The 15,994-nt window shown below is 40.4% G+C and overlaps 1 protein-coding gene across 1 annotated transcript in view; it reads right to left on the reverse strand.

The window, feature by feature from the left end:
* The window catches only part of LUZP2 (leucine zipper protein 2), a 393,113-nt gene that overhangs the window by 54,385 nt on the left and 322,734 nt on the right, over positions 1-15,994 (reverse strand). Inside the window, exons 8-9 of the mRNA XM_030199448.1 lie at positions 13,341-13,415; positions 10,908-11,060 (exon numbers count right to left, since the gene is read on the reverse strand). Of these exons, the coding sequence (XP_030055308.1) occupies positions 10,908-11,060; positions 13,341-13,415 (228 nt within the window). The remainder of the gene's footprint in view (positions 1-10,907; positions 11,061-13,340; positions 13,416-15,994) is intronic.

A 15,994-nucleotide genomic window follows, 5' to 3' on the forward strand; every position in this document is an offset into this window, starting at 1 on the left:
CAGAGGTGTATAAAATAATGAGTAGAGTGGAATGGAATGGGTAGATGTGAATCAATTGTTTACTCTTTTCAAAAATACTAGGACTAGAGGGCACACAATGAAGCTACAAAGTAGTAAATTTAAAACGAATCAGAGAAAACATTTCTTCATTCAACGTGTAATTAAAATCTGGAATTCGTTGCCAGAGAATGTAGTAAAAGCAGTTAGCTTAGTGGCGTTTAAAAAAGGTTTAGACAGCGTCCTAAAAGAAAAGTCCATAAGCTATTATTAAAATGGACTTGGGGAAAATCCACTGCTTATTTCTAGGATACTCAATACATAACTAGTAGAGATAAACTAGGGAGTGAAATGCAACGTTTGTTGACAGGGAAAGTCTCATACAGTCACTGGGGTGATACTTGGCACCAATACAGGTGAACCCCTGTTTAGTGACACTTATAATCATAGACTGACCCCCTCCTACCTCTATCTTTTTCTTGATTTTTTAGTTTTGGATTTTTCTAATAATTAAATCTTAATCATATGGGAGTATTGACAAACGTTAAAAGATTAAGATTTAATTATTAGAAAAATCCAAAACTAAAAAATCAAGAAAAAGATAGAGGTAGGAGGAGGTCAGTCTATGATTATAAGCGTCACTAAACAGGGGTTCACCTGTATTGGTGCCAAGTATCACCCCAGTGACTAGATGAGACTTTCCCTGACAACAAACGTTGTATTTCACTCCCTACTAGCTATGTATTGAGTATTGCAGACGATATAGTAGAGCATTGCCATTGATATTTGATATTTCTAGGATGAGCAGCATAAAATGAATTGTACTGTTTTGGGATCTTGCCAGGTACTTGTGACCTGGATTGGCCACAGTTGGAGACAGAATGCTGGGCTTGATGGACCTTTGGTCTGTCTCATTATGACAATACTTATGTACTTATGTAAGTGCAAAGTGATGCTTGTGGGAAAGAGGAACCCAAGCTATAGCTACGTGATGCAAAGTTCCAAATTAGGAGTCACCACACAGGAAAAAGATCTAGGTTTCATCACTGATGATACATTGACACCCTCTGCTCAATGTGCAGTGGTGGCTAAGAAAATCAAATAGAATGTTAGGTATTATTAGGAAAGGAATGGAAAACAAAAATGAGAATGTTATAGAGGAGTGGAAGGAGAGGACAGGGAAGGTGATGAAGTCAGGGATTAGGTGGGGACAGGAGAGCACAGAAAATAAGGAGATGATGCATGGAGGAGAGGGATGGTCTTGGTATATCAAGATGAAGTATCACATGTGCCGTGATGTATAAAAGGCTTAGAGAGGTTCCAGCCACTCATTTGACACTTCTGGTTAATCACTTTGTGAGACAGAGCAATTACAGAAGACTGGGGAACAGCAGATGTCATGTATTTCAGAAACGTGAGAGCAGACACCTCGCAAAATGTGGAAAGCTAAACTAAGTACATAAGTAATGCCACACTGGGAAAAGACCAAGGGTCCATCGAGCCCAGCATCCTGTCCATGACAGCGGCCAATCCAGGCCAAGGGCACCTGGCAAGCTTCCCAAACATACAAACATTCTATACATGTTATTCCTGGAATTTTGGATTTTTCCCAAGTCCATTTAGTAGCGGTTTATGGACTTGTCCTTTAGGAAACCGTCTAACCCTTTTTAAACTCTGCCAAGCTAACTGAGACACGATGGTCTGTGTTGGCATTGCTCTTCCTGTTCTTTAAGATATATAATTTTCAACTGCACTCCTTTACGTGCTTTCTGGTCTGAAATATGGCAGACTATTAAATCTATTATTGCATGCTCTGTACAACTGGCCTATGACATTGCTGTTCGCGACATCCATGTTTGACTTCATCCTCTCGTGCACCTAAGCTAATAGACATTCTATTTGCTGTTGGTATTCAACACATTTAAAAAATTGGAAATCAGCAAAATTTCTGAATTATGCCTTCTGTTGGAATACAGTTTGCCTCTTTGAACATTTTGAATTACACATCTTAGAAAAACGTCTGAATGAAACTGCTGTTAAACAATTGTGGATGCTAGTTGATGCATTTCTAACATCTCAACTTTCTTATAATTATTTGTCACAAAAGCTTCCTTGGTTTGTTGTACTCTCTGCTTGTTGTTCAAAATGCTAGTTTTCATTGAAAGGTCTACTGTCAATTGTTCATTTTTCTAACATTTACAATAAAGAAATTGAACTAAAAAAAAAAAGAAAAATGAGAGCAGGGAAGAAGCTCATAACCATGAATTTGCAGTGGGTAAATGAATGAAATCTGGAAAAGGAAAGGCTAGAGGAACTTGTGACTCATCTCTTTTTATTCTTCCTTCAGATCTTGTTTAATTTGCATGACTCTCATAGAATCAGGCCAGTCAAGGACAGTGCGATATTACAGAAATGATCATGTTCAGGTGCTAGTACATCCCGTCATCGCAGATGGCAAACTGGTAAACCTAATCAAAATGTATAATTAGAAGCTTAATTGCTAATGTCAAAGAGAGTAAGTTGTATGCATGTGTGAGTTTAAACAGAATGGGCGCCACGTTATTCCACTTAAAAACTAGGAAACAAAGGTCAATAAAGCAAAGAAATAGAGAAGGTGAGACTTTTATATTAGACCAACTTCATACATTCCTTGACCAGCTTTACAAGGTCAACACAGAATGAGCAGGTAAGGGCAACAATCACATGTTAATATACAAATGAATCACACAATACATTCTATTATTGGGAATCAAAAGAAATTTGGGGCTTTGAGTTCATGGTACCCATTTCTCACACAGAAAGCAATTTTATAAGGGGGCATAAAATGTATTGTACTGTTTTGGGATCTTGCCAGGTACTTATAACCTGGATTGTAAACAGGATGCTGGGCTTGATGGACCTTTGGTCTGTCCCAGCATGGCAATACTTATGTTCTTATGTTCTTAAGTAGTTTTAGACAGGGGCATAGCCAGACACCTAAGTTTGGGTGGGCCTGGGCCTAAGATGGGTGGGCAGAACTGCACCCTGTCCCACAAGTGATTTTGTCTCTCCCACTCTCGCCTGCATGCCGTATGGGCTCTCAAACATCCCCCCTCCCCCGCATACCTTTTAAGTAGCAGATTTTCACCAGCAGCGAGCAGCAACTAATACACATCTCATGTTGGTCCCACTGCCTTCCCTCTGATGCAACTTCCTGTTTCCGCATAGGCGAGAATACATCAGAGGGAAGGCTGTGGGGTCGGTGCGAACAGTACGTATCAGTTGCTGCAGGTGAAGATCTGCTATTTACGAGGTATGCAGGAGGGGACAGTTGTTGGGAAGTTTGGGCTGGTGGGTCTTGGGGATCCCTGCCAGCCACATCATAGGTGTGCTGCTACTGGGTGGGCCTGAGCCCAAAGTGGGTGGGCCTGGGCCCACCCGGGCCCACCCTTGGCTACACCACTGGTTTAAGAGGACAATTTGGCACCTAGTTAGCTATTATTTTATAAGGAAATGTGGAGGAGCATTTTCGATATGATGTCTAAGTCGGACTTTGGACGTTTTGCGCTGAACGTTCCAAATCCAAATAGGAAATCTAGAGGGGCATTTTTGATAGAACGTCTAAATCAGAATTTGGATGTTTTACAAAAACATCCAAATTCTGAACAGGAAAGAAGGTCATTTTTGAAAAAGATAAGTACATAAGTACATAGGTAATGCCACATTGGGAAAAGACCAAGGGTCCATCTAGCCCAGCATCCTGCCCACGACAGTGGCCAATCCAGGCCAAGGGCACCTGGCAAGCTTCCCAAACGTACAAACATTCTATACATGTTATTCCTGGAATTATGGATTTTTCCCAAGTCCATTTAGTAGTGGTTTATGGACTTGTCCTTTAGGAAACCGTCTAACCCCTTTTTAAATTCTGCCAAGCTAACCGCCTTCACCACGTTCTCCGGCAACGTCTATCTTTTGTGTTTGAAAATGCTATGGACGTCTTGTGATTTGGACATCCTTTTTTGGTCCATTTTCAAAAAAAAGACATCCAAATGCAAGTTGTCCAAAAAAGAGAAGGAGTGGCTTAATGGTTAGTGCAGCAGGCTTTGATCATGGCAACATGGGTTCAATTCCCACTGCTGCTCCTTGTTTCTTTAGGCAAGTCAAATGCACAAGTGGAATTTTTGGATATGACATCTAAGTCTGAATTTGGACATTTTTTGTAAAACGTCCAAAATCAGAACAGAAAAGGTCACTTTCTACAAAAAAAAGTTTATCTTTTCCTTTTGAAAATGCTGTTTGGAAAAATGTTTTGTGATTTGGGGGAGTAAGGGGAGGTGATCCCCGATTCCCTCCAGTGGTCATCTGCTCACTTGGGGCACCTCTTGTGTGGAGTACAGGAGTAGCCTAGTGGCTAGCACAGCAGACCTTGATCCTGGGTAAGTGGGTTCAATTCCCATGACAGCTATTTGTTACAAAAACAGGTCTAGCTCAAAACATTTTTGTTTTGTTCCATTATGGCTGAGACATCTAAGTCTTAGGAATGCCCAAGTCCTGCCTTGAACACACCCCCCTGAGAATTAGACAGACTTCAGAGAAAGACGTCTAAAATAGGTTTTGAAAATACTGATTTGGATGGCTTTGTGAGATAAACGTCCAATTGCACTTATGTCACTTTTTGGACATTTTTCTCTTTTGAAAATGAGCCCGATAGTCATTTTCAAAATAGGGAAACATTTATTTATTTTTTTAATGTTCACATGCTAGAAGTTTTTGTGCTCTGTGCGTTTGTCTTTTTGGTCCATTTTTGGAAAAAAAAAATGCCCAATGTAAAATACACAAAATCAAGCCATTGGGATGTAGGAGAAGCCAGCATTCTTAGTAGACTGGCCACGCAGATGTCCTGGGAGAGCAGTGGGGCACCCTAGGGGGCACTGCAGTGGACAGTGGAATTCATATAAAAGCTCCCAGGTACACATCTCACCATTGCTCCCTTATCTTGTCTGCTGAGCCCTCCAAAACCCACCGCCCCCAACTGTACACCACTACAATAGCCCTTCTGGGTGAAAGGCTCACCTATATATAGATACAGTAGGTTTCTGGTGAGTTTTGGAGGGCTGACACATTCTACCACAAGTATAACAGTTACAGTGGGATATGGGCCTGAGTCCTCTTCTCTACAGTTACACTGCACCAACCACTAGATTACTCCAGGGACCTGCATGCTGCTTTAATAGGACTGGTTTTAACATCTGAGGTTGTCATAGAGGCTGGAATGTACTGTTTTTTTAAACATCCTTGGGGGTGGGAGGCGGTCAATGACCACTAGGGAAGTAAAGAGAGGTCATTCCTTTATTGGTCCAGTGGTCTTCTGGTCATTTAGGTCACTTTTTTTGTGGCTTAGTCGTTAATAAAACAGGTCTAGCTCAAAATGTCTTAGTTTTAGTCCTGGACATTTTCGTTTTGTTCCATTATGGCTGAAAAATGTCCAGCTCGTAGGAATGCCCAAATCCCGCCCTTAGCACACCCTCAATATGCCCCCTTGAGATTTGGATGCACTGCATAGAAATAGCAAAAACACCTGGAAAATGGGTTTTGAAAATACCGATTTGGACGTTTTGGAGAGAAAAACATCCAAATGCTGCTTTATGCACTTTTTAGACATTTTTCTCTTTTGAAAATGAGCCCCATAGGCACCTATGCATCTTTATAAAATGCTAGAACAGGTGGCAGAAATCATGCCTACATTGCAGGCATTGACACTGGCACATACTCTTAAACAGGTATACATGTCTGTGCCTAGCTTATTTAAGTACATATGTAAATTAGTCTATTTTACAATCTACATGTGGATTTACTAACTGAGCCCACGCTCTACCCAAACTCTACCCCTGTACATGCCTCCCAGCAAGACATATGCCATCATGCCAACGCATACACTTTTTCGTTTATAGTATGGAGTGTTGCCATGATTTGGGTTTCTGCCAAGTACTTGTGACCGGACTTTGCCACTGTTTGGAAAACAGGATACTGGGCTAGATGAACCATTGGTCTGACCCAGTATAGCTACTCTTATGTTCAGGCCACATACAAGTGTTTGTGGCCATATACATGTAAAAATGACCTTATGAAATTACACCTGAATGCTCAGGCTTAACTGTGTTCCATTGTTTCTTTTGTATGAATTTAATTACCTATGACCTGGTTATGAAATTATTATTAATCCCCCTTGCAAGTCCTCAAGTGGTTCTGGCACCAAAGATCCCCCTGTGATAGGTGCAGCAGTTCTTCATCTCTGGTACCGGCTTAGTGAATTTTGCCCATTTGTGAGGTGAGCAGGTTCTTGTTTTCAAGATAAACAGAACTCATATTGCTTTGATGGGTTTGTGTACTATGATTCAGACATGTGGAGCATCCTAAAAACCACGCAATTTGTAGCACGGATCAGTGCTTTCAATTCTGTTCATGCTATGTTGCTAGAAATGACTGGTGTTGGAAAAGAGAATAGCTCAAGGGGCCTGGATCTGGTGAGCTGACTGCAAATTATATTTCCAGCTACTCTATGTGTGTGTGTATGTCTGTGTGTGTGTGTGTGTGTGTGTGTGTTGTGTATGCATGTGTGTATGTGTGGTGTGTGCATGTGTGTGTTTGTGTGTAGATTGACAATTGAGTGCTTGCTACCTCTAATGTTTTATAAACTAAAAAAGCTAAGAAACTAAACAGAAGCTTGATAAAGCTTTTACAAATAAAGCATGTGTATATATTTTTATAGCACGGGAATAGAAAGGTATTGAATGGGAAAGCCATTGAAAGATCAACCATGCAGGCAGTTAAAGGATACACAATGGCTGAAGACACGTCAACAGAAACTGCCACATTTTGGTTTTGGTCAAAATTTTTACCCGGGATTTAATGTCAAAACTGTCATATGAACAGGTGGCAAAGATTTAGACCAAAATCCAGTAAAAACACAGCTCTCCAATAAATGGAAGAAAACTGTATACAATCTCCCCAACAGAAAAAACTGCAATTAAAAATAAAACCTGCAGAACAATAATAACAATACCATCAAACCGGCAAGAGTCTACAGTGAATATGGACACTGGGAAATACATAGAACTGCCAGATACTACATATCAGAACTGTAACAAGGAGCCAATGCAAGAATATACTAAACCACTGAAAGATGTCATCAGCACATCTGCAAAGCAGCTACAGTCTCAGCTGTAAAACCTGATACCAAGTCACACCTCTACCTCCACATTCCACATGCTACTTAAGATACACAAAGCCAGGAACCCTGGCAGACCAATTATATCTGGTACTGACACATTGACAGAGAAACTGTCCAAACTAATAGAAGGGATCCTCAAACCATTAGAGAAAAAGACAAAGAGATTCTTACAAGGTACTACAGATATTCTGAACAAGCTAAAGAGCGTCAAACAACTAACAACCAACACCTTCCTTGTCACAGTAGATGTGGAATCACTGTACAGCAACATCCCCCATGCAATAGACAAAGCAGCATGTAAACTCCCAAGACAACCTCTCTGGATCATGAATACAAAGTAGAAACAGTCAAAAAATAATTGAATTCATCCTAACCCACAACTGCTTCAGCTTCAATGATGATTTCTAGTTACAGATTATGGGATCTCAGTGAACAAACCACAGCCCCTCACTCAAGTATACAGCTTAAGGTGAATCCCATCACAGGTCAAGAAAAAAACTCCACTTAACTTATAAATGGTAAATCAGACAGAGTGAAAAATCACTAACAAAATCAACAGGAAAACATACAATAGGCTATGGAGCTCACAAAAGACATAAACAGCACTCAGTTGCTCAACATTCTTGACCATCACCAATCTTGTACTGTCTGATTCAACATAGGAAGTCATAAAAATCCCAACAGGGAAACCCTGCTTTGCATCGCTGCTTCAGGGGAAAACTGTCCTGTTGCTTGGCCATACCATAGTTCCATTCATGCCATGCATAAATGCCATATATATAAAGAAACCTGATATTTGTTTCTGAGTTTCATTGTTGAGTTTCTTGATCTCGTGATTCTTATTGTCTACAGATTATGGGAACCAGAATGGCACCACAGTATGCCAACTGATTTGTCCCAAATAGTATCCCCAATAAACCTGTCAGATATTACTAGTACACGGATGACACCTTCATAATTTGGCTGAAGGAGAAGAATCTCTTAATCATTTCTACAACTCTATCAATGCATCCCATCCCACAATCAAACTCAAAATGGATTACTTCATGGAAAGTATCATTTTAGACACTGCAGTTTCAATCTGCAAAGGCACTTAAAAAGATTAGTATACAGGAAACCAAGTGTCAGATGAAGCTACCTTTAAAGCTACAGTTTTCATCCTGTACACTTCACAAGACAGGAATAAACACCTTAAACCTATAGCAGAATCCTTGAAACAAAGGAGCTATTATCCCAAAATCACTTCTAAGAAGACTTCATCCTCCAAGACAACACCCAGGAACGCTTAGCCTGAAAAATAAACTAGAATATGGATGATTGTATGTTGTGGCTATGTTATTCCAATATAAATTTCTTCCTGTAGGCTGTGAGAGAAGTAGGTCTAGGGTGGGAGATGGGTTGTTTCATAGGCAGAGCTCTGGGGCATTAATTGTGTGGATGGCTGTACTGAGATATATCTGTGATATGCCTGTGATATGATTGATTTGTTACCCTGGGACTATACCGTGAGAAAGTTCTGCATGATATATGTATAAAAGCCCAACTTTGTAGTAATTAGTTCATCAGTTTGCAAATATGCCATCTAACAACATAACACCGTAATGAACAACACACATCTGAGCTACTTGCCATTCTCCTTCCAAGGTATTTGCATTTAGAAAGCTAGCTGAGAATCAAAACATTCTAAGAAATGATAACGTCCATATCATTCACAGACCATTCTCACAGTGTCCAGTCTAGAACAACCCTTTCCTCATCTTTGCAGAAAGAGGAGCACTGCAGGAACACATTGCATCGATACATTTCAAAGATGAAGAGGCAGTAAGCAAGCCAATTGCACACACTGCATTTTCCATAACTAGCCTGGTAATACTGTATCCTTTTGTTGTTGTTGTTTTAAAGAGACATACAGTTCTTTTAAAAAGTCTAGGCTGAGACATTACTTGGTCTGTGTGAAGAAAGTAAATATAACGTTGATCTAGTGGCTTTGCTGCACACTACCATGCAGGGAACTTGGGCTCATTTCCCGGCCAGGATTCTATTCCTAGGGCAAGACAGGGCTGAAAAGGATATGGTAGCCATTCCCAGCCCAGTCCTCAGGGCACACCTCATGCCATCAAATTTTCAGGATATCTATAATGAATATTCATGAATTAGATTTGTGTGCAATTGAGGCATATTCATTGTGGATATCCTGAAAACCCAATACGACTAAGTGTGCCCCGATGACCGAGTTGAGAATGGCTGTGCTATGGAGTCATAATTCAAAGCCTTGTGTCCTAGTCTTTGTCCAACAGTGTCACCTAGCAGCCAGACTTAGGGGCCCCTTTACTGATGTTTATTATGAACCATTGGCAGTACTTTGGTTCAGGGCTCAAATCCTCCTTTAAAATGACAGGCCCTAGGTTCGTGTGACACTGGCTTGACCTTCAGTACAGTACAAGGGCACATGATCTGTTGAGACACCTTGGTACAAGCCAGAATGAGGACCGGGCGTAGGTGGAAAGATAGATTAACATGGTGCAGCAACATGGTGGTTACAGATGTTCTGCAGTTGCAGAGCCAGATAACTCCAGAGGAAGGTGACTTTGTATTCTTAGATAGAAGAACCAGCATTATTATTAGTATTTCAAAGTAAGGATTATTATTAGCTTTTCTGAGTACTAACCAACTAATTATAATATATCCAACAAGTGCTAACCACAAGATTATCATAGCCAATAAGTGTGATTATTGTCATATTACCTATGAATAATTTGTTGGCATAATGAAGGTATAAAAATGATTGTATTTCCTACTTCTGGGGAGATCTTGGTAGCAAATACTTTTGTATAGCAACTGTTCTCCCCAAAGCAATTACCAATTGTACCTGTATTTGGTAAGTTACTAATAAAAGAATTTGATTGCTTTCTCAATTACACGTGGCCTTGGGTCTTTTGTCTCTCCAAATTGGGTTTGGCAGGTAATCTGGGAAGGTGGTGAAAAAACCCTAAAAACACTAAGGTGCGTAGGCAACCTACGCACATCCAATGCACATCAAATTAGAACTACCACCCGGCTATCACATGACCTGGGCAGTTATTCTAATTTTGACGCAAGTCCAAAATGCACGGCAGAAAATATTTTCTATTTTCTACCATGTGGCGCTAAATTGGAGGTAATTGGCAGTCTACATGCACTGATGATTACCACACAGTTAACGCGTGAGACCTTACCGCTAAGTCAATGGGTGGTGGTAAGGTCTCAGGCCCAAAATGGACATGTGCTCATTTTAATTTTGTCGCATGTCCATTTTTGGCCACCAAAAAGGACTTTTTTGCAGGCACGTTGAAAAATGGATCTGTGTGCATCCAATAGACGTGCCTACAACAGCACAAGCCATTTTTCGGCACGCCTTAGTAAAAAGGCCCCTTATTGTCTATGGCATCAGGGTTCTGGAAGCAGTCCTGGCGCATGGATTCCTAAGCTAGGATTCTCATGGCATTGACTGAGTTAGGTGATTTAGGAAATGATATAAGAAATGAATGAAAAAGATCCTGAAATAGTTGACGACATCCCTCTTCCTGTTCTGACTGGGCTGGAAGCCAAAGGAGAAGGCAGAACCTGCCAGCCAAAAAAACTCTTCTAATCTTTTAATACATTTCCAACCCTGGTCTTACAAGAAGAACTCTCAAACTGTTGGGAGACTAGGAAAGGATACCTGGGAATGTGTTTGTGGAAAAGAAATTCTAGAGCCACTTCTTACTGGGGCCATTGATTTGGAAGGGATTCCATTTGTGGCAGGAGCTTGATTGACCAGGACAGAAGACAGGCACAGCTGCACTGTTTCCTTCAGGGCTTTCAGCTGAGACTCCTGGAAAGAAAACAAAGTCATAGACTTCTTAAAAGCTGTTCAAATGCAACAGAAGACAGCAGCTAGTTTTTATATTTTCTACAAAAGACATCGTAAATTCACACTTTTTGCTTTCTTTCACATTTTTAAAGAAATTTGTAGCAGTTTAATAAACTGAAATTGCAGCAGTTTAATAAACTGGCTTACACATCTGCAACAGTATCACAGTTCCAGAGAAAATTAAGAGAAGATGAAGAGCAAGTATAACAGGAAATTCACCCAACTGAGGGTTAGCTGCAGTTCTTCAAGCTCCCTCTATACTGTCTTTTGATTGAATTAGACCTGGCACTTCAATGATCTATAGGGGGAAATCTATTAAAGAGTGCTTATATCTGAATGCATTTATTCTATAAAGGAAAATTAGCACTTCTCAATTTATTTATTTGAGCATACTAAGGAGCAGATGTTTAATGTAAGGAGGAAACACCGTTCAATTTTCAGTAAAATGTCTTGGGAATAATTGGAAATTTCTAATCTAGATGTTTATCACATTATTCCTGTATTCAGGGGTATTACAGAATTGCAGAATATGTAAGAATAAATTGTACATAGGCAATATATATAGAATATCTGGTAGTCGAGTTTTCTATGTATAAAATATACGTAGAAGACGAAACATTGGTGCTATACTGATAACTTACATGTTTTGCTCAGATGGCCCAAGTTATATCTGATTTTCTCATATCTGAGTCAAACATATCAACTGTCAGCACAGAGGCCAAATGTCTGAACCTATATATATCATGCATACATATTTACGGCTCCACCTCCGAAAAGCCTTCACTCTATTCCTTTTGCTCTATGCATAACACTATGGGTCTTTCTATATAGAATATGTAAACATTTAGGCAGCAAATACATGTCTTCATAACTAGAAAACATGTATATATGCATGCAAATATTGAAAATCTAGCTATGTGTTATTCTGGAAATATGTGCATGTATCTGCCATAGTGTGCCATTTACAGGTAGGCAAAGACATGGACAGAGTCTGGGCAGAACAATGGCAGAACTCACACTCACATGCATAACTTATAGAATATTATATACCATGGACTAAATTCAGTAAATTGGGTGCCAAAAAAAATTGTGTTGAGTGCTAATCTATAAATGGCCCTCCGAGTTGGGTGAAGGTCCACCAGGATGAAGGAATGCCAAGATCCCACAAAGAGATAACAGCAGCACATCAATAAACCATCTATCATTTGTTTCTGGTTTGCCTGGTCTATTTCCCACTCCTTTTGTGCTGTTGCCTCTGAGTTGGGCACCATTTATAGAATAGCGCTCAGTGGTGGGATCCATTTCCGACTTTTAGGCGTGAGCAGTTACACCAGCTGAACCCTGGGGTAAATCCCTGCACCTAACTAGCAATCCAGTTTAGGATGGGCTGGAAGGGCTTCAACGGAGACTCCAGTAATTTGGAACATGAGGACAGTTCCAGGCAGACTTTTAGTCTGTGTCCTGCAAATGATATGACAGATTTGGATAGGCTGGAGAGGGCTTTGACGGCAGCTCCTGTAGTTGGAACATAAGAACAGAGCCGGGAGGACTTCAACATTCTATGTCCCAGAAACAGCAAAGAAAGACCATGATCAAGTATATAATCTCACATTCATTGTTGATTTTAATCATGAATTGATGATGAATGTGACTATTGGGCATACTAGATGGACCGTTCAGGTCTTTATCTGCAGTCACTTACTATGCTATAATGTTACTAAATTAGGCACAGATTCCCAAATTCAATAATAGTGCATGCGTTTTTAGTAAATGCCCTTGACCCGCCCATGCTCCTCCCATGGCCACACCCTCTTTTCAGTTGTGCGCTAAAGGATTTGCTTGCACACCTTTATAAAATAGTGTTTAGCAAGATGCATGCGTAAATCCAAATAGTTGCCAATTAACACCAATAATTGGTTTTTAGTGCCCAATCATTGGTGCTAAGAGGTTTGTTTCTCAATTAATTGTGTGTGCAGTTTTAAGCACTATTTATAGAATTCCCCCTGCACATGTATGTCACCAGCATTTAGGCATGAACATTACCCCAGCGCTGTGGCTGGCTTAGGTCCTCACACACATATACCTTGATCATTCCCAATCCATTCACTGCCACAAAGTAACATGGATATTATCCTGCATTACCAGTTAATACACTGTGCTGTTAGCTCATGACCAGCTAATACAGCTTAAGAAATAAGATTTATAGTGCCAATCCATACAAAGCACTGAATGCATTCTTACTTTATCGAGAGATGCCTTTTCCAGCTCCTCTTTGGCTATGGCAAGCTTTTGTTCCAACTCTGTTAGTTGCTGAGCCTGTGTGTGAGAAATAGATGGCAGAGTAAAGCAGTGGTAAAATATGTACATAGTCATCTTTCTCGGCATTTGGACATGAGTAAACATCACTTTACAGTTCCACTGAGTTTTTTTCCCCACATAAAAACATGATTTAATACTTTATACATCCTACTTCTAAATCAGAATTGTCAACTTCCCCCTCCTTAGCTACTTAAGGAAATATTTTCACAGAAAAGGTGATGGATGTATAGAAATATGGAGGCATTGGCGAGAAATACAAAAAAGGATAGAGTGAAGGTGAACCCTGGCTCCCTGTCACAGCCTGTATCAAACTCAAAATCTTAGTTTGGTGCATCTTTTATTTTTCACTGACATTTCTCACAGGTCTTCCGTTATTCTGTGTTCCTATAATCTTCATTCCTCACAGGCCTCTCTCCGCTCTCTCCTGCCCCCTTCTCACCTTCAATTATTTATTTTCATACATTTGATATACTGCTAAAACTCCTACACTTAAGCAACTAAACAGTTTACAAAGCAGTCACATAATAAGAAGAGAGTAGATATCATTGGAGCCGACTCTATGGTTGCTTGAGCACCCCCAATATTGAGAAAATTCCTTGTATGTGTCCAGGGAGGGGTTATTTCCTTTGGGCTTAGCACCCCCAATAATTTTGAAAAGTTGGCTCCTATGGTAGACATATTAAAATGAACCAGAAGCAGAGAAACAGATAAAAAAAGAGCCTGGGGGTTCAGAGATTGTTTAGAGGTAGGGAGAGAGGGTTGATTCCTGATGTGTAATGGTAGGTCATTCCAGAGCTTTGGACCAACATAGCAGAATGCAGTGGTGGGAGAAGCAGTTGGGATGGGTAGGACCAAAATGTTATTGTCAGCTGAGCAGAGACACCAGAGGGGGGGGCATAGGGGATGAGGTAGCTATTGAGATAGGTGGGAGCTGAGGGGAGACTGGATTTATGAACTAGGAGAAGGATCTTGAATGTTATATGAGTGTGGAACGTAGATACTTCCCATAACATTGTTCTTTCCTATCTTGGACTTTCCCTATAGAACTGCCTCCCTTTGCTCATCCAGCCATAATTCTTTCTTCTGAAATTCAAGGAAGTTAAAACCTGGCTATTCCAGCCTGCCAACTCATAGGCCGCTGATGCTATGAAATACTGACCCTCTCTGATTTTGTTCTCTCCTTTTTTCCTCTCTCCCTTTTTTTGTTTCTCCTTCTGCTCCTCCTCCTCTCTTCATCCTATCTCATCCAGTTTCTTTATATTCATCTTCTTTTAGATTGCAAACAGCTTTCTATCTTTTAACTAGTTATTTCTATCTTTTAATCAGTTCTTATTGTAGATTAAGAATTGGTCAAAAGACAGAAAAAAAAGTAGGGTTAAATGGAAAATATTCTCAAAAGAAAGGTAAATAGTGGGGTTCCCCGGGGATACGTGGTGGGATTGCTGCTTTTTAACATATTTATAAATTATTTATTAATAGGAATAACGAGAGAGGTGATTAAATTTGCTGATGACACAAAATTGTTAAATCACAAGAGGATTGTGAAAAAGTGCAAGAAGATCTCACAAAACTGGAAGACTGGGCATGCAAATGGCAGATGACATTTAATGTGAGCAACTGCAAACTGATGATTGTAGGAAAGAGGTACCAAAACATGATGCAAGGTTCCACATTAGGAGTCACCACCCAGAAATGATGGTTGATGATATGTTGAAACTCTCTGCTCAATGTGCAGTGGTGGCTAAGAAAGCAAATAACATGTAAGGGATTATTAGGAAAGGAATGAAAAACACACATGAGAATGCTGTAATGCCTTTATATCGTTCCATGGTGTGACCGCACCTTGATTACTGTTTGCAATTCGTTAGTGCATCTCAAAAAAGATATAGTGGAATTAGAAAAAAGTGGCGAGGAGTTCCAAGATGGCCGCTGACTGAGACAGACGTGTTTTAGAGCTCCTCCAGATTTTACTGTTACTCTCTAATTACCTTGTAATGCCGAAGAGAAGGGGCAGAGCTGCTGCTACTGCAGCCCAGCAGCAAAGACCTTTGATATCTTCAGGCTTGATTGAATCTTATCTGCAATGAGCTCAGGTTTCGACAGCAGCGTCGGTGAGCGGTTCGCTGGAACAGCCCAGGATAGGAGACCAGGAACTGAACCTTGAACTGGAAGTTTCTTTGAGCCCCAACGCAAGGGCCCCTCCTCCCCAGTCTGTGAGAAGTAGTTCTCCTGTGGTGGCGTCCTTAGCCCTGAATACCGAAGTGTTACAGGGTGGAACTGGATGGGAGGCAGTGTTAGCCTTAACGGAGAACGTGGGAGATTTGTCAGCTTCTTCCCTGTTATCTCACACTGCCAGAAAAACACAGGAGGAGTTGCGAGGGACATTGGAAGGTGAGAAACATGTTTCACAGGAAGAGAGTGAGAGCATTGCATTTGCTAATCTTTTTCAGAAACCAGATGAAGTGACATTGGACAATCTATGGCAGTTGATTGCAGAAATGGGGAAGTTTTTGTGCCCCCAGATGAGGAAAATAAGAAATGAAGTTGTGATATTAGATGGAAAGGTAACAGAAATT

The sequence above is a fragment of the Microcaecilia unicolor genome, chromosome 4 (genome assembly GCF_901765095.1).
Source record: "Microcaecilia unicolor chromosome 4, aMicUni1.1, whole genome shotgun sequence".
In the NCBI taxonomy this organism is placed as follows: Eukaryota; Metazoa; Chordata; class Amphibia; order Gymnophiona; family Siphonopidae; genus Microcaecilia; species Microcaecilia unicolor.